Here is an 18,460-nt window from a genome sequence, read left to right on the forward strand (position 1 = left end):
CTCTCCACCCAGGCCTGTAGCTGTCCTTGTGCGGAGCATCATATGTCACTCATGTGATCCTGGGCACAGCTCTTGCTGTGTCTTAATAGGGCCGAGTGGGTTTGTTGCCTGCTGGTCCTTGTCTTTTCCACTTCATGCTCTGCTGGACTTGCCACGCTTAGGGGAGCTACTTAATTATCCATCAGCACTAATTAGACAATCGTTCATTGGGGATAGGAGTAGGCAATGGTGGAAGGGAGGATGAGGGAGAATGGAGATGTGGAAAAGATTCTGTGCAGTTCCCCGTGACTGGATGGTCCTTAGAGCTCAGCCATTGCCAAACTTTGTTCCATGAGAAAATTCTCAGTGTCACAAGACAATAACTGTAAAAGGCTCCTCAGAGGGCCCAATTACCACCTGACTGAGGAGGATGCCTGATGCATCTCTGTATAATTCACTTACCTCTTCCCAGTGAGTTTCCACTGGGAATGGAGTTGTTATAATTGGGTGTGATTGAATTGTTCAGTTACTCCCAATGCAGAGATGCAGCAAAACAATTAGCTGTCATTGGAGGCTGCCCATTGCATCTTGGCATGAGTCTCTGCTTTAGCTTAGCCTCCTTTCATCAGCATCCACTGGATGGCCAGTTTTGCCATGTCTCTGCATACAGGTGTTTGGATAATTCAGTCAGTTCTGATGCAAAGACAAAAATTAACCTCAGAGGAGGCTGCCTCCTGCATCTCTGCATGGTTTACTGCTCTGGGATTACCTCCTTCCAGTCAGAGAACCAAAGCTACTAACAAGAAATATAACCAAATATATGAAGAAACAAAATAGAGAAGATTTGCTCATCCCTATGCTTCACAAAGTCCCCACTCTTATCCCCAGTGACCTTAAAAGCATTAGACCACAAAAGGCACTTTTTTCTGGCCAGAAAGTCTCTCCGGTTTTTTTTAAATCCTGCCTTTCCTCCAAGGCACTTGGGGTCGTCTACAGGTCTCCTCTCCACCATCCTCCCAATAAATCTGAGAGGTAAGTTAGGCTGAGAGACATTGGCTAGCCCACAGTCAATTGGTAAGTCTCAAGGCAAGTGGAGATTTGAACCTTGGTTATTCAAGGAGACTTTGTGCTGGTAGGAGCTTGATTAGGACCACAATGGACTTCGATTCGTAGTTTCCACTTGCTTCAGCAACACACTTCTTGCAGGAGTTTCATGAACGTATGGAGTTGCCTTGTACCAAATTCAGTCCTTTTGCTCAGTATTGTCTGCTCTGACCTGCAGATGCAGAGAGGGGCCTTTCCAAAGATTTGGCATGCACAGGTTTTTAAACTGGTGACACCAGGAATTGAACCTGGGACCTTCTACAGACAAAGCAGGTTCTCTGCCACTGGGCCACAGCCTCCTTGGTGGATGTTGGTTTGGGAAAGAACTGTTTTTAGGTTTAAGCATCAATTTTCTTACTAAATTTAGGAGTCGCTCTGGATAGCCCACTCACTGTAGATCTTGACTGTCTTTTGATGGCCTGTGTGGAAAATCAGTGTGTCATTGGTTCAGACAGGTATATTGACAACCTTTCATGATTATGCACATCTGTGGGATTTTCACAACTGGGTTAATTCTATCCACCCCTCTTTACATCATGCAAATTGATCCTGCATCCATTTCATTCGTGGATGTTTTTTCATGGTTGTATTAACAATGAGAAACTGTCCATTAGAGGGGCTTTAAAAAAACAGAATGAGAGCAAGAAGACTGCGATGGTTCTTACCAACTGAGCAGATTCAAGGGAGTATATTGATAATATAATTTATAATACCAGATTCTCAAAAGGGGGGGAAAAGACCCACAGTCACACATTGAAAATTCACTTCTACCATTTAATGGTTTTTGGAAAGAGTTCAGAGGATTTAATCACCAGTCAATGCTGAAAGCGCACCTAGAAGGTAGATATTCAAACACATCAGTGCTGTCTTTGAGGACAAGGCTCTGGTGAGGATATTGTCCATTCCATGCCGTATTGCCATTGTTCAAATATCCCAGTTAAAGTTGTTCGATAATAAGATTTGCTAGTTTCTTCTTCTTCCTATAATAATAATAATAATTATTATTATTATTAGGTTTGTATCGCGCCCTCTATCCTGGCCAAGGCTGGGCTCAGGGCGGTTAACAACACACTGTATCACACATAATAGAAACAATGATACATACAAATAATTAAAATCAACAATCCAAGATTAAAACAATTTAAAAACAAAGACAGATGAAGCTCAAAAAATTCTTGCACACAGGATCTCTCTTGGCTGACTCAGTGACACAGCCAGGCACTCTCCCTCAGATGGTAGCCAGTCAGGGGGGCAGAGAGATAGGGGAGGCCAGGGCTGGCGATAAAACCATTGCTGTCTTCAACTGTAGGCCTGGCGGAACAGCTTGGTCTTACAGACCCTGCGGAACTGTGTATGGTCCCGCAGGGCCCTGGTCTCCTCAGAAAGGGAGTTTCAACAGGCTGGGGCCAGGGCTGAGAAAGCCCTGGTTGAGGACAGCCGGACACTCTTCGGGCTGGGGACCACAAGTAGATTGGAATCTGCAGAGCTGGAAATGGCAACCCTGAGTGTTCTCTTTTGCTTCCTGACTAAGGCAATTTCTGCTGAGGAAACCTCTATGATGGGGTCCAGCTCTGTCTCCCTCTGAGCATTGATGGTGGTGGAAAGTGCCATCAAATCTCTGCTGACTTATGGCGACCTCTCAGGGGTTTTCAAAGCACGAGACATTCAGAGGTGGTTTGCCATTGCCTGCTTCCATATATCGACCCCGGACTTCCTTGGTGATCTCTCATCCAGGTAAGAAACAGGGCAGACCCTGCTTAGCTTCCAAGATCTGACAAGATCAGGCTAGCTTGGGCCATCCAGGTCAGGTGCTGAGCATTGTCACCGAGGAGATAACAAGCTGAGCTCCAGAGCAGAGCAGGGAATTGTCTGCTCTTCTGGGCAAACGCTTCTGGTGGAGCCTGTCTGGGAGTCCAGAAGCCACCCAGCAAACCAGCAAACCATGTTCTAACAAAGGGGGTGTGTTAACATCAAATGCAGGTAGGCCCGTATTGAGGCATGTGTGAGTGGTTAAACCCACATTTCTCCACCTCTGTTGACCAATCAGTTGAACAATCAGTTGGGTCATTTGCAGGCAGCTAGGCTCGCGAGGTGAGCCACAGCGGCACAGCATCGGTTGCAGAATTGGGCTGTGGTTCCTAGTTGCCATAGCAGAGTCCTTGTCTGTATCCAGGAGGGAGGCTCAGGAGATCACCCTTTTCCTGCCCCCTAAGGGCCCAAGGACCGCAGGCTGCCTGTCATCTGTCGAGGGAGACTCATGAATCCCAGGACTGGATGACTCTAAGGTCGTTTATGCATGGGTACTTTCACTCACTTTCGCCACCGGTCTTTCTTGGTTGTTCCTTGGAGTTCTGCATGAGTTTTCTGTCCATTAGTGATGACCTCGTGCCCAGCCCTTGCAATGTCCAGCTCTTGCCATTCCTCTGTTAACCCAATTCTTCCATCTCCCCTGAGCTCAGCCCTCTTGAAATCCCCGTACATAATGCAAAGTGCAGGACTGTAAGCTCTAGTCCTGCGGCCCCATTAAACAGACTTCAGCAGACAACCAATCCACAAAAGCAGTTTTATTGGGTAGAATTGACAGGTTTCAGAAGCCATATTCAAAAGGACACTAGTAAGGGTCAAAGGCAAGGTACACAGCATATATGGAAGAGCAAAAGGAGATAACCGGTTACCCAGGCAACCACCCCCCCTCCAGGAGGCAGGAAGGAGCACTCGGCGATTCCCAAAGTATGGGAATCTATGAAGACTAAACATGGGGCATAGCACAACAGCACCTGGAAGCAGCACAATCGCACCACCGCATACCATCCTCATGGCCTTCTCCTGACAAGGACACACAAGCTTGGTTTCTCTCACAGCCAATTACAAAGCATCATATCCAGAGGTGGGGATTCAAATACTTCCTTCTCCCTCAGAGTTCTTTCTGAGCAGAAGAAAGGCTTTTTAAAACCAAGGCTTCAATTTCTGCCCCCCCCTTCAGATTGCTCCGTGTGTGTTTTTGTTTTTAAAATGTTTTTTAATGTGGCAATTGGGTTGGGGGGGATTTTCTCTCACAGTAAGCACTACAAGTAAGCCAATTACAAAGCAGCATTTAATGGGGCGGGGACTTGATTTGAGCTTGGAGACTGCTGGTGCATAGATTCTCAACAGGAAAGTGTGGGTCCAGCCAGCAATGAACCTCAGGTAAAACTCCCATGCATAAATTATGCAGGTCTGGTCCCAACATCTGCTGCACCCCCATCAACTAGGACAAAGCATATTAACTCATGACTGTCACACCTCCTTTTCGGTACACGAGTATAAATCTTTGGGGACCGAAAAGACAAGCTAGAGACCAGCCCTAATCTGCCTACTTTTCTGAAAGTTGTCTCTGTGGTAGTGGTGGAAGGTAAGCAGCGTTGGGAGAAAGGAAAATAGGATGCGTGTGCGAAGTTTCTGTGAATCTTTCACCTAATCCCCCCACTGGCCATCCCCCCCCCCTGTGGAAACCCCCCAAGACCTGCCAGCCGGAGGGATTTGAAAACAGATGGTTGAGCTATTTTCTGCCTCTGTGAGGCCCGATTGAGGAGCAATGAGGCATCTAATGCTGAGAAAGATAGAAATTTACTTGCTTTAACTTCATATGGGCACCCTGAAAAGACTTCATTCAGTCCCAGCCACAACAATATCAACCCGGATGAATAAACCATTTGCGGCATCGATAGCTGTGCATCATAGTTTAGTTCATGGACCATTTGCTTCCAATTTTTTCTCCTCTTGCCCCGGTTTTCTCTCCCCCTCTTGGCCTCCCTCTCTCCCCCCACTTCCCTTTATCCCTGCCCCTCCATCCCTATAAAGATGACATTGCAAGACCAGCCCTCCTGCAGCGTGGGATGAATAGGAGGCATTGATACACCGTAGCAAACCTATGTGTCACTTGAACGGGGCTTTTAGGGGAAGAGAAAAATCAGGGCGGGCAGGCAGGCACGCACCGGGATGATGGAATGCAAGCTGAATCCCCCCCTCCTTGTTTCTCTTTAGTTATTTTATTTAATGGGGGCTTTTGCTGTTAGCTTGGAAAATTGCAAACAGACCCAACTTTGCCTTTGGATGTTTGGTTAAAGAGTTTTAAATGCTCCCCCCTTCTTTCTCTTTCCTTGATCGTCTTCCTCTCTTCTCCCCTCCTCTTCTCGTCTTCCCCTCCTCTACCCGCCCCCTTAAGCGCCAAAGTTTTTCATAATCTCAAGCAGGTTGTGTTGTCTAGTTTAATAAATACGATCCAGGCTACCGAAAGGGCAGCCAATGTAAAATTGGACTCCTCCGCCCATGTAATTTGGGCCTCTGCATTTGTGTGCTTTGAGGACGTATATGTGTTGTTTAAATAAACAGAACCAAGCATGAAAACAGAGGCACACTTTTTTTTAATGGTATAGTTAGAAAGGAAAAATGAAATGAGAAAAAAGTTTAATCTTTTCTGCTTTACAGGTGGGTCACAGCCTTGTTTCATTACGTTTCTGTGTGGCTGCACTCTGTAGGCTCATTTAAATAACTACATTTCTTTATATATAGTCCACAATTTGCTGTTTCCGTACATGTGTGACAACCACTGGAAATGGCAACCCTGAGTGTCCTCTTCTTTTCCATCTGGTGATGTCTAATAGTACAAAAAACATGTTGTGATGTCATCAAGTTGCACTTTCTCTGTTCCATGAACCACGGCCAACAAAGTGGAATACAGGATGCCTCAACATGAGGACCTCAAGCATTAGACAGTGCTTGTGGATGAGAGGCAGGATGGCCACAGATCTGCCATTTAAGTGGCAGCCATGTGTGTGCCATGATGACTCATTCCAGTCATAAAGACCTACATTCAAAAGCATTACCTGTTTGTATAAATGAAATACTTGAAAAGAACAGCCCCCAATATTCAGTGTTTGACAACCAAATGTCACATGTCAAATGTCACATTTCCAAATTGCAATAGGATATAAATTTTTGACTGGATTTTCTTCCCCTTTTCAAAAGGATGTTTCTTGATTACATGACTGACTGACTGAATGATTTGGGGGGGGGGATTCAAATGCTGTCTTAAGTCAGCTGTAAGATATTTTGACTGCTAATAAAACATGATGGCATGGCAGATGTTGATATCAAATGGCAAACATTTGCAAATCCGTTTGCTATTGCTGAGAAGTATTGGAAGAAGAAGAAGAGTTGGTTTTTATATCCTGATTTTCTCTACTGTAAGGCGTCTCAAAGTGGTTTACAATTGCCTTCCATTCCTCTCCCCACAATAGACACCTTGTGAGGTAGGTGGGGCTGAGAGAGTTCTGAGAGAACTGTGATTGGCCCAAGGTCACCCAGCAGGCTTCATGTGGAGGAGTGAGGAATCAAACCCGGTTCTCCAGATTAGAATCCACCACTCTTAGAAAGCCAGCGTGGTGTAGTGGTTAAGAGCAGTGGTTTGGAGAGGTGGAGAACCAGGTTTGCTTCCCCACTCCTCCACATGAGCAGCAGACGCTAAACTGGTGAACCAGGTTGGTTTCCCCACTCCTACACGTGAAGCCAGCTGGGTGACCTTGGGCTAGTCACACTCTCTCAGCCCCACCTACCTCACAGGGTGTCTGTTGTGGGGAGGGGAAGGGAAGGTGATTGTAAGCCAGTTTGGTTCTTCCTTAAGTGGTAGAGAAAGTCAGCATATAAAAACCAACTCTTCTTCTTCTTAACCACTACACCACTCTCCTGGAGAAGGAAATGGAACCTGTTCCACTTCTGGATCTGTCCACAGATTATTTTTTTTTAATGTACTGTAGCGACAATCCCATTTTCTTAACACCTAGAGGGTACCTGGATAGTTTAATGCCTTGCACAAGGACATGGTTGTCCAGAGCTTCCCTGCTGGCATGGAGAACAATGGAGGGGCCGTAGCACAGTGGTAAAGCATTGGCATAAGACATAAGGTCTCAGGCTCAGTCCTCGGCATCTCCAGCAGAAATTATTTCAAGGCTAGGAAGGAGGTCCAACAAGAGGGCATAGAAGCCAAGACTGTCCCCTAATGTTGCCTCCTGGCACTGGGATTCAGAGAGCCTCTGAACGAGGACATTCATTTTAGTCACCATGGCTAATAGCCACCAATCGACCTGTCCTCCATGAAGCTTTTTAAAGTCATCTATGCCCATGGTCATTGCTACATCCTCCGGCAGCAATTCCACATTTTAATCACTTGTTGTATAAAGAAGTATTTCCTTCTGTCTTCCTGAAGCTACTGCCCATCAGCTTCACTGGATGCCCTCGAAGAGGAAGAAGATGTCCTGCACTGCAGCTGTGGCATTGGCCTCTGTTGAGCTTCGTTGATGGCCGTGGAGTTGCACCGGCTCATAGAGGCCAGGGAATTAAACCCACTATCTTTAAATAATTAAATTACCCCACAGTTCTCCATCCTCCTTTATGGTTGCCCTCCCCCCGGGCTTCTCCTTGGGCTCGCCCATCTGTTGGCGGAGTCTGTTCGATGGGACAAATGCGCCTGTTGGACTTCAGCCAAAGGTCTTTACATTGTGGAAGCTTTTCCAGTGACTTCAACAGGCTATGATCCAGGGAAGGATGAGGAGGTGGGCCTCTTGGGGGGATACTGCTCTGACACACACACACACACACAATCACAAAGCAAAGAAATGGATCACACAACCATCTAGGCTGGCAGTCTTTTTCCAGCAACAGCCATCCAGGTACCTCCGAAAAACCAGTTCCCTAAAGGCAACAACCTTTCTCCTGTTCTTTGGTCCCTAGTGTCTGGTATTGATAGCTATACTCAAATAGCTGATTCTGTGACCTTAGGGAGATGATGAGAGGGAGGGCATCTTGGCCATCTTCTGGTCACTACGGGTGTGTGTGGTGGGGAGGTAGTACTGTGTGGTGGGGAGGTAGCATTGTGCAGGGGGTTGGACTTGATGACCCTGGTGGTCCCTTCCAACTCTATGATTCTATGATATTTATTTATTTATTGGGACTTATATCCCACTCTCTATGCCGGCCTAGTCCAGGCTCAGAGCAGCTAACATCAATTAAAAACATAATACAATAAATACAATATAGAAATACTTCAAATTTAAATTTAAAACAAAAATTTCTGTTATAAATAACAAAATAAAAAAAGGAGGGGGGCTCTACCTGAAAAGTACAAGGAACCTCAAAGGGTTGAGCTGGAAACTATAAAATTTATAACAAAATATAATAATTATAATTATTAGGAGGTATACTACATCTCATGAACACATGAAGCTGCCTTATACTGAATCAGACCCTTGATCCATCAAAGTCAGTATTGTCTACTCAGACTGGCAGCAGCTTTCCAGGGTCTCAGGCAGGGGTCTTTCACATCACCTACTTGCCTATTCCCTTTAACTGGAGATGTCGGGGATTGAACCTGGGACCTTCTGCATGCCAAGAAGAGGCTCAAACAGAGCCACAGCCCCTCCTCTCAGCATGGAGGCTCCATTTATCTATGATAGCTGATAACTTGGCTTAGAAGCATAGAGTTGGAAGGGACCACCAGGGTCATCTAGTCCAACCCCCTGCACAATGCAGGAAATTAACAACTACCTCCCCACACATCCCCAGTGACCCCAACCCTCCCCCCGCTGTGCAGGATCCCACAATCAAAGCACTCCTGACAGATGGCCATCTAGCCTCTGCTTAAAGACCTCCAAAGACGGGGACTCCACCACCCTCCGAGGCAGTGCATTCCACCATCGAACAGCCCTCACTGTCAGAAAGTTCTTCCTAATGTTTAGGTGGAATCACTTTTCTGTTAGTTTAAACCCATTACTCAGTGTCCTAGTCTCCGGAGCAACAGAGAACATAAGAACATAAGAAAGGCCCTGCTGGATCAGACCAAGGCCCATCAAGTCCAGCAGTCTGTTCACACAGTGGCCAACCAGGCGCCTTCAGGAAGCCACAAACAAGACGCGTGCAGCAGCACCATCCTGCCTGTGTTCCACCGCACCCAAAATAATAGGCATGCTCCTCTGATACTAGAGAGAATAGGTATGCAGCATGACTAGTATCCATTCTAACTAACAGCCATGAATGGGGTTCTCCTCCATAAATATGCCCTCTCAAAGCCCTCCAAGCTGGCAGCCATCACCACTTCCTGGGGCAGGGAGTTCCACAATTTTACTATGCGTTGTGTGAAAAAATACTTCCTATACAAACTAGTTCCCTCATCAACATGACATCCCTTCAAATATTTAAACATGGCTATCATGTCACCCCTTAACCTTCTCTTCTCCAAACTAAACAAACCCAACTCCCTAAGTCTCTCCTCATAAGGCATGGATTCCAGACCTTTGACCATTCTGGTCGCCCTACTCTGGACACGCTCCATTCTCATTCAACATGTAGTCCATTCTCATTCAATATTCTCACCCACGGGATCACACCCAGTAGTTCCCTAAATTTATTGAAATCAGCTTTCTTAAAGTCTAGAGTACATGTTTGACTATTTCTTGCTTCTCCTTTCTGCTGTATAACAAACTCCAGGAGAACGTGGTCACTCCCACCCAAAGATCCCACTCCTTCTACCCCATAAACTAAGTCATCATTATTGGTTCAAATCAGATCCAAAATGGCTGTTCCCCTTGTCGCTTCTTCCACTTTTTGGAGTATGAAGTCTGCAAGGGAAGTGAGGAATTTGTCGGACCTAGTTGTTTTGGCAGAGTTAGCCTTCCAACAGATGTCAGGATAATTGAAATCTCCCATTGCTACTACATCTTTCTTTTTTGAATGTTTGGACATCTGTTCCAGGAAAGCATCATCTAACTCGTCAGTTTGGCTTGGGGGTCTATAATATACCCCCACAATGACATCACTATTTTTCTCTCCCTTAATTTTTACCCAGATGGTTTCAAGCTGGGTTCCAGCTTTAAAGTCCTGGATCTCCTCGCAGGTGTAATAATCCCTAACATATAATGCTACCCCTCCCCCTTTCCGATTTGGTCTATTTCTCTGAAATAGGTTATACCCTTCAATTAATACATTCCAATCATGTGACACATCCCATCAGGTTTCTGTAATGCCTATTATATCATATTTGCTTTTTGCTATTAAAAGTTCTAGTTCATCTTGCTTATTTCCCATGCTCTGTGCATTAGTGTAGAGACACCTTAGACCACAGGTCCTTCTTCTTGGCAGCTTATTTAAGATTGTCTCCCTCCCATTGTTACATTTGTGAACTGTCTTTCCTTGCGTATGTGCTACCCTCTGCAAATCGTCCATATCTATATTTGCAATTATTGTCCTCACTTGAGGCTTTAAATTTACGTCTCGCTCCCCCGGAAGATTTTGTTTAAACCCCTCCTTATCAGGCTTTCAAGGCTGTGGCCAAACACATTTTTACCCACCTTTGAGAGGTGCAAACCATTTCCCGATAGAAGAGCATTATCCAGGTAGCGTAAGCCATGGTCCAAAAAACCAAACCTTTCCTGGCAACACCGTCGCAGCCACTCATTTATTTCCGGAATTTTTTGTTCTCTTCCCAATCCATGGCCTACTACAGGAAGAACTGATTAAAACACAACCTGTGCTCCCAGTTCCTTCACCTTTTTACCCAAAGCTGTATAGTCCCTTTTAATACTTTCTGGGCTGTGCCAGGCAGTATCGTTTGTTCCCACATGAATAAGAAGGAAGGGATAATGATCTGTGGGTCTAACAACTCTATCCAGACTTTCCATTAATTTGTTCAATGTCTCTGTAAGGTAATTATTCTAAACTGGAGGCCCTGCCCCTCATCTCCTGGCAGTGAGTTTCACTAGATAATTTCACATTGTATGACAAGGTTTTGTCAGTCCTGAGCCAACCAGCTTCATCAGGTCACCCTGATACATTCTAGTGAGAAAGGTTTCCTTTTGTCCCCTCTTTCCACATCATTCCTAAATGTATAAATCTCAACCATGCCCTCTCTGAACTCTTTAGTTCCCAAACTAAAAAGCCACAGCCTCTTTTGTCTTCTACCATGGGGAAGGTTCTCTAGCTGATTGATCATTTTGTTTGCCCCTTTCTGCACCCATCCCAGCGGTAAGATACCCTTTTCAAGACTGAGTAGCTGGGATGGAACAGTGGATTCCAACTAGGGCTGCACCATAGATCTATGCAATAGCTTTAGGATGCTGCCTATTACCCATCCATTTCACTGGGACACGGAGCTGACATTTTCCTTGATCTATCCACTGTGACCCCAAGATCTCACAGCCAGTTTTGACCCCAAAAGTGGATATGTGAAGTAAGGAAGTTTTGTAATTGCCCCAATGTGCCATCCCTTCCCCAATGTGCAACCCTGCTGAGCTCTCTCCCCTCCCAAAACGCTGCCCCTCCCAGCCTCTTCCCCCAGGCCTAGGGTTGCCAACCTCCAGGCACTCACATATATACACACAAAAAGTAACACTGATGCACTGTATAAGGAAGTTTTACGTGGTTTCAAAAACATGGTTTCCAACAAAAGGTTGGAAACCACGTTTTTGAAATTACATAAAACTTTCTTATCCAGTGCATCAGTGGTACTTTTTGTGTATATATATGTGTGTTCCAGGTACCACTCCCCTTTTTGTATTGTAAACCTCCAGGTACTAACTGGAGATCTCCTGCTATTACAACTGATCTCCAACCAATAGAGATCAGTTCACCTGGAGAAAATGGCCGCTTTGGCAATTGGACTCTATGGCATTGAAGTCCCTCCCCTCTCCATACCCTGCCCTCCTCAGGCTTCACCCCAAAAACCTCCCACCGGTGGCGAAGAGGGACCTGGCAACTTTACCCAGGCCTCCAGAAATTTCCCAACCCAGAGCTGGCAGCCCTTCATTTGAGAATATCCCTGGTTAGAATAGCTGCTCTTCCTACTAGGTTGTGTTAAGCCGTTGGAGAGGAAAAAGACAGGTGGTTGTGCTGAACCTGTCTTATTTTCCCTCCTGGGACTTAAAGCAGTCCCAGGGAGGGGGTCATTTCTGATCATGGAAATGGTGCAGGTGGGAAGTACAGTTAATTCCTCATTCCCTAGAAACCACAACCTCAATATCAGCCCCCCCCCCAGCTGCATTTTTGAAGCTAAAATACAAGTCTGGGGGGTCTGACCCTCCCACCTCCCCATAGGGTTGCCAGGTCTCTCTTTGCCACCGGCGGGAGGTTTTTGGGGCGGAGCCTGAGGAGGGCGCGGTTTGGGGAGGGGAGGGACTTCAATGCCATTGAGTCCAATTTCCAAAGTGGCCATTTCACTGGGTGAACTGATCTCTATTGGCTAGAAATCAGTTGTAATAGCAGGAGATCCCCAGCTAATATCTGGAGGTTGGCAACCCTGCCTCCACGTATGCTTGTCCCCTTAGCCCTAAAACAAACCAGTGTTGAGCAATCGAAGGAGAGCAATGTGGTTTAGTGGATCGGTGTTGGTGGTCTGGATGCTTTCTGACTGCCGGGGGCCTTGTCTGGAAGTTTCAACTATGGGTAGATTCTGCATAATGTCTTCAACCTGCATCTCAAAATGGCACCTGTGAGTGCTTGTACCAAACAGGTTTTTGTGGCTTTAAGCGGCTCTTTGTTTGGGCATAGAAGACATGGAAGTTCTCAGTTGTGCCTTTCTTTGCAGCAGGGTGTGAGTTGTATGTGCGTGTGCACGTGTGCAGTAGGCCTGTCTTAAGAGCAGGATTCCGCTAAATTGCATAGCTTGCAAACAGGAGAAGGGCATTAAGCTCCACTTTCCCAGAGCGAGATTCCTTAAAAAAAAAAACCAAAAAAACCCGTTGTTTCTGCTCCGCCCTCCACTTATTGCAAGCCTCCAAATGTGAAAATTCATCAGAAGCGCCCGAGGCATAAACTAATTATGGGAATGTGGCCGTTTTCCACCGGCCCGGCTTTAAGAGATAAGACACCTCTGTGCTATAAAATCGGGCGAGGGAGAAAAAAATATATACATAAAGGTTGATGTGTTTTGAAATGGGTTTTTGCTTTGTTCCTCTATTTCCCCCCTGGGTGTATTAACCTCGGGGACACCGTCAAAAAGCGCATTCGACAGCAACACCTGCTGGGGTCAAGGGTAGTCATTAGTTTTTCGGTCAGTGCAGAATAAACCCCATTTCTCCCCGGCAGACTGTGTCTCTCGGTCGCTGGGAGAGTGTGGGCTCTGCCTCTCCCTCGCTCTCGTTTTCTCTCTGCCAAAGTCCCACTTTCTTCCTGCGTGACTTGTTCCTCCATAGCTATTCTATCTCCAGCTGTGGGGGCGTCAAAGAAAAAGATGAGATCAAGTTGAGGGGAAAAAATTGTCTGATTTCCCTAGCCCTTTGTTCCCAGTCATCTCCGTCTCTACCTCCCTCTCTCCTCTTCTGAAGGCATCAGAAACTCTTCTTGTTGGGTTTTGCTGCCTTTGCAGTCCTCGGCTTTTAGGGTAGCTTTCAAAAAAAGTTCTAGCTGGTATGTTCCTAGGAATAAGCACTGGGGCTGAGGGAAAGCTACGGTGGCTCAGTGGAACCTCCATGAACAAAAGCAGTATACCTCTGCATACATGATGCAAACAAATCCAAGTCGTTAAATTCCTATCTTGTTTATGAGTGGCATGCAGCCGGCCGCTGCTTGATAGGGTCATCAGCAGGTGGGCAGAAAGCAATGCCTTTGTGCCCAGATCCAGATGGGCAGAAAGTGGACAGTTCCCCTTTTCATGTGAGCTGCTTCAGGAACCCAATTAGGGGTTGAAAAGCTGGATAAGAAATAAACCAGCAGCACATTGTATGAGAGGGGTCTTCGTGGAAGAATGCATGGATAGGAGGGATCTGCAAACTCTTCAACTTTGTTTAACTCTGGTGTACAGCTTCTTTCGAAGAGAGGGCAGCCAGAGCGTAGGCAGGTATAAGCCAGGACATAAATGCCGGTTGATGGTCTAGATCAGTCTGCTGGACCTTCCAACTTAACATCCTGTTTCCTGATAGTGGCTGGCATCCAGCAGATGTTTTTTGCTACGGCACTGGCCAGATGTTGTAGAGCAGTGTGTAAACAAGCCAGTGGATCCTTGCTTTGTTGCTATTTCCTGCAACCTGGGACATAATTCTAGAGGTTCTCTTTCCAGTTCTCACAGCGGTCACAACTAGATCCGTCTCTTATCTATTTAAAGGATCCTTTGCAGCTTGTAGCCAATGCACTGCCTTGTACCATCAGATCCATTAAAATGTGATGAGCCAGATTCTGTCTACATACAACAAATTAGTACTACTGCTGACTAATGGGCAATCATAGGTTGGGTTGGTTTCTCCCCTCCTACATATGACGCCAGCTGGGTGACCTTGGGCTAGTCACACTCTCAGCCCCACCTACCTCACAGGGTGTCTGTTGTGGGGAGAAGAAGGAAAGGAGATTGTAAGCCGGTTTGATTCTTCCTTAAGTGGTAGAGAAAGTCGGCATATAAAAACCAACTCCTCCTCCTCCCCTCCTCCTCTTCTTCTTCTACTACTACTATTACTACTGCCACCACCACCACCAGACTGGGCTCAGGGCCATAATAGATCCGATACTGGGTGTTCTGTCATCCACACTCCCAAGTTGTTTTCTTTGGGGGGGGGAGGGATTTAACCTTCATCTCTGCCTTGTTTTCCTGGCTTCAAATGATCTTGTGGAGTTGACTATTTGCCCCATTGAGGTGGGCAACTTCTAGAAGAGAAAACCAAATGGGAGAGCAAGCATCCAGACTGGCAGGTCCTTCTCCCTAGAGGGTAGGTTGCTGAGACTGAAGAGCAGGCTGAGGTTTCATAGAGCCAGTTGGGGCAGCATTGGCTTCCTGTTACCTGGCCAGGTGACAGGTTAGCCAGGGGAGCTTGTAAAACTGAACAGGTGGAACTCTGGGTTGACTCTGTTCAACCTGATCTCATATGGAAGAACATGAGATTCCTGCTGGAGCAGACCACAGCTCTATCTCGCCTGGCATCCTGTGTTCCATGTTGACCTCACAGGTGCCCTGGAAGGCCTGTCCCATGCCATGAAAGGAGGCCAAAGACTTGCCTTTTTGTCCCCTGGTGAGGTACACTGCCTTTAAACATGGAGGTTTAATACAGTCATTAATGGGACTTTCTTCCATGAATTTGTCTCATCCCCTTTTAAAGCTGTAAGCCATCCCTAGACCCTGCACCAGTGAGTTCTATAAATTATGTGACTCCCTTTGTCCTCAGTCTACTGTCCATCAACTTCATTGGGTGCCCTCAATGAAGTGACATTACATCCTTCCCAAACTGCAGCCTGCCCAGGCACTATCCCCCCCTGGTATTTGCTGATGCGGTGCGGGAAACCTTACCTGGTGGGAAGGGCTGGAATCAAGCAGCACTTGGTCCTTCTAGGTTGGCCAGTGGCGGGCGTGTGACTGTCCTACCTCTCCCTCTGATGTGTCCAAGTGGAATGGCCACTATTGGAGACAATTATGGGAGGGGAGGATCCTAGTACATGTACACTGGTTTGGAAGAACATTGGGAACCTTGCTTTTGAAAGCCACATCACTGCATCCCATTGGTCATCAATCCAGTGTGACCAAGATGCTACACAGCAAATGAAGCATTGTATACCTGTGTATAAAAACTAGTTCTCCATTTTGTCCAGATCAAGAAGACTCCCTAGCCCACATTGTTTTAGCATGTTCACAAAATAATATTGCACGAAATAAATATATCCCTCCCTGGATAAAACAGCTAATGATACTTTCTGAGAAGCTGATATTGCATTATCTGCTATCAAGTAGATCGGTGAATTGCATGAGAGTTGTGGCAACTTTTCTCTTTATAGTGTAAAATGGCAGATTAATAGCCAATGACTGTTAAATCTAGGGAAAGGAAAGCTTGTTCTGTCCCATGGTGGGACTCCCACCATAAGGTGACCAGAAGTAGGACCCGGAGTGTGCAAATGAAGAGGTGGGGCTATTCAGATAGAGTAGGCTTGATTTCTCAGTGCTGGGATCTCCATCTCACGTGAGCGAAAGTCATTTATTTCATTTATGGTCACCATTGAAATGAAGGCAAAGCCCACCCTCCTAGCCCCAGGTAGGTGTGTTCTCTCCAGCAGGGACCCGATGTGTGCAATATTTCTGTAGGTGTACAAGGAGGCATGCTGCATCCCACAACAGGTCCTTGTGATAGATAATTGTGATCATCATATTGACAAGCCTTTTGCTAGCAGGTGATCAACACTTTTCAAAAGAGAGAATAAGAGTGTGAAACACTGCTAGTCATGCTAAGCTGGACTTTGTCTTGATTAGGTGTAGACATTTAATGGGGAAAGAGGATGTGGATTCCTGGGCAGGCTGCATGCAAGGGCAGAGGAGGAGGGGTTGTGGTCTGTAGACAAGGGTGGGGGACTGTGAAAAGCATGGAAGCTTCTTGCCCTGATCCCCGGAATCCCCTCTGACACCAATTTTTTTCTCAGAACCATCAGGAAGCATTGTCTTCAACTTTGACAATTTATATAATCAGCCATAAGGACTATTTGGTTCCTTGTGTTCAAAACAGACACTGGAATTCTCTCTGGAGGTATGAGGGGTACACTACGTTTCCATGCTGCATTTGTGGCCAGGCAGTAAAAGAGGGTGAATGAACTCAAATGTAAGATCTAAATAGCAGTCACAGTGAATTCTTCACCCAGTGTCTGAGCCCCAGTGTTACAACACACACTGAACACTGAACCTGCTGCCCCTCTTTCGTATCACAAGGTTTTTTTCCTTTTTAAAATACCAGACGTACACTGACTCATTTAAACATCCATTCTTGCATTTAAAAACCAGTTGTAAAACTCCTTCAGGAACTAGGTATGTGTTACGATGTCACAGCACTAGCCAATAGGTGCCTTCCTCAGCCAGTTTTACTTTCCTGGTTTAAACTGATCCCTGCAGAAATGTTCAGAGCCAGTTTTTCAGAGCTCACCTTGGGGAAGAAACAAAGTGCACAACAAGGGAGCTTTTTAAAGTGGTCCCGCTGCCCCAGAAATATTGCACCCTTTGTCTGCCTCTACTTTTGCTGGCCCCAGGCTATGTAGAACGAGGGACAAGAGCACACTGTAATTTTTCCAATGTTCCCTACAGAAGCAGGCACCTCCTGGCCTCTATACAAAGACAAGTGATCCTGCTGCAGCTCCCGACACTCCTGACATCTTAGAGATTGAATTCAAGAAGGGTAAGGACAATGATGGTGTGAAGATTGCTCCTTCCCTTGCAATCAATTGCCCTTTGGAAGTGCTGTGTGTGGTTCACTCCAGCACATCCATCATTGAATGAGACTGAACATGTGAATGAGCGCTGTCAAAGACAAAACTAAAGCCTTGGCTGCCTACATGCCTACCAGCCAGTGCTTTGTAAGAGTGTTGGACGAGGATCAGACAGACCTGGGTTGAAATCCCTACTCAGCTGTGAAGCTCACTGAGTACCTTTGGGATGGTCACTCAAATTTAACTACCTCACAAGGTTGTTGTAAGGGTAACACAGAGGAAAACCATGTATGCTATCCATGTATGCTATGAGAGCCAGCATGGTATGGTGGTTAAGAGTGGTGGTTTGGAGCAGTGGACTCTAATCTGGAGAACTGGGTTTGATTCCCCACTCCTCCACATGAGTGGCGGAGGCTAGTCTGGTGAACTGGATTTGTTTCCCCACTCCTACACATGAAGCCAGCTGGGTGACCTTGGGCTAGTCACAGTCTCTCAGCCTCACCTACCTCACAGGGTGTCTGTTGTGGGGAGGGGAAGGGAAGGAGATTGTAAGCCAGTTTGATTCTCCATTAAGTGGTAGAGAAAGTCAGCAAATAAAAACCAACTCTTCTTCTCCATCATCTTGAGCTCATGAGAAGCACAGTAGGATGGAAATGTGATAGAAAGAAATCCACTTGATCACCGTGTTTTCTATTAGAATCCATTCACACATTCAGCTGAGAACCAGTGACAAGCTGTCTAGCTGACCTACCAGTGAACCTGATTTAATCTTCAGGGGCAGTCTTAGTGATTCCAAGGCTCTAGGCAGAAGTCAAGGATAGGGCCCCATACCCCCTTTATCCCCCACCCAACCCACTCTAAGCAAGAATAAAGCTTCCAAATTTTGCAATGCATCCCCCTTCAAAAAAGCACTGCAGTTTGCAGTCTGATAATTGTGAGCAACAAACAGTGCTAGCTAGATTGATCATGTGTGGGTGTCAGTTAAAAAAAATACCACCAAGGAGCACGAGCGGAAAAATTCATTTCCAAAGGGCAGGTAAACATCTGGGACTATTTCTTGTGTTCATCTGGAACTATTTCTTGTTTGAATTGTTGCTGTCAGGGAATAACTAAATGGGTGACAACACTATCAAATTGTTCATTCCATCTATGGGGTGAAGTAATGGATGGATTCTTTAGTAGGTCATCT

The 18,460-nt window shown here is 46.1% G+C and overlaps 1 protein-coding gene across 1 annotated transcript in view; it reads left to right on the forward strand.

The window, feature by feature from the left end:
- The window catches only part of ASS1 (argininosuccinate synthase 1), a 123,913-nt gene that overhangs the window by 49,133 nt on the left and 56,320 nt on the right, over nucleotides 1–18,460 (forward strand). Inside the window, exon 8 of the mRNA XM_056860508.1 lies at nucleotides 17,150–17,240. Coding sequence (XP_056716486.1) covers nucleotides 17,150–17,240 — 91 coding nt within the window. The remainder of the gene's footprint in view (nucleotides 1–17,149; nucleotides 17,241–18,460) is intronic.

The sequence above is a fragment of the Euleptes europaea genome, chromosome 14, assembly GCF_029931775.1.
Source record: "Euleptes europaea isolate rEulEur1 chromosome 14, rEulEur1.hap1, whole genome shotgun sequence".
Lineage (NCBI taxonomy): Eukaryota > Metazoa > Chordata > Lepidosauria > Squamata > Sphaerodactylidae > Euleptes > Euleptes europaea.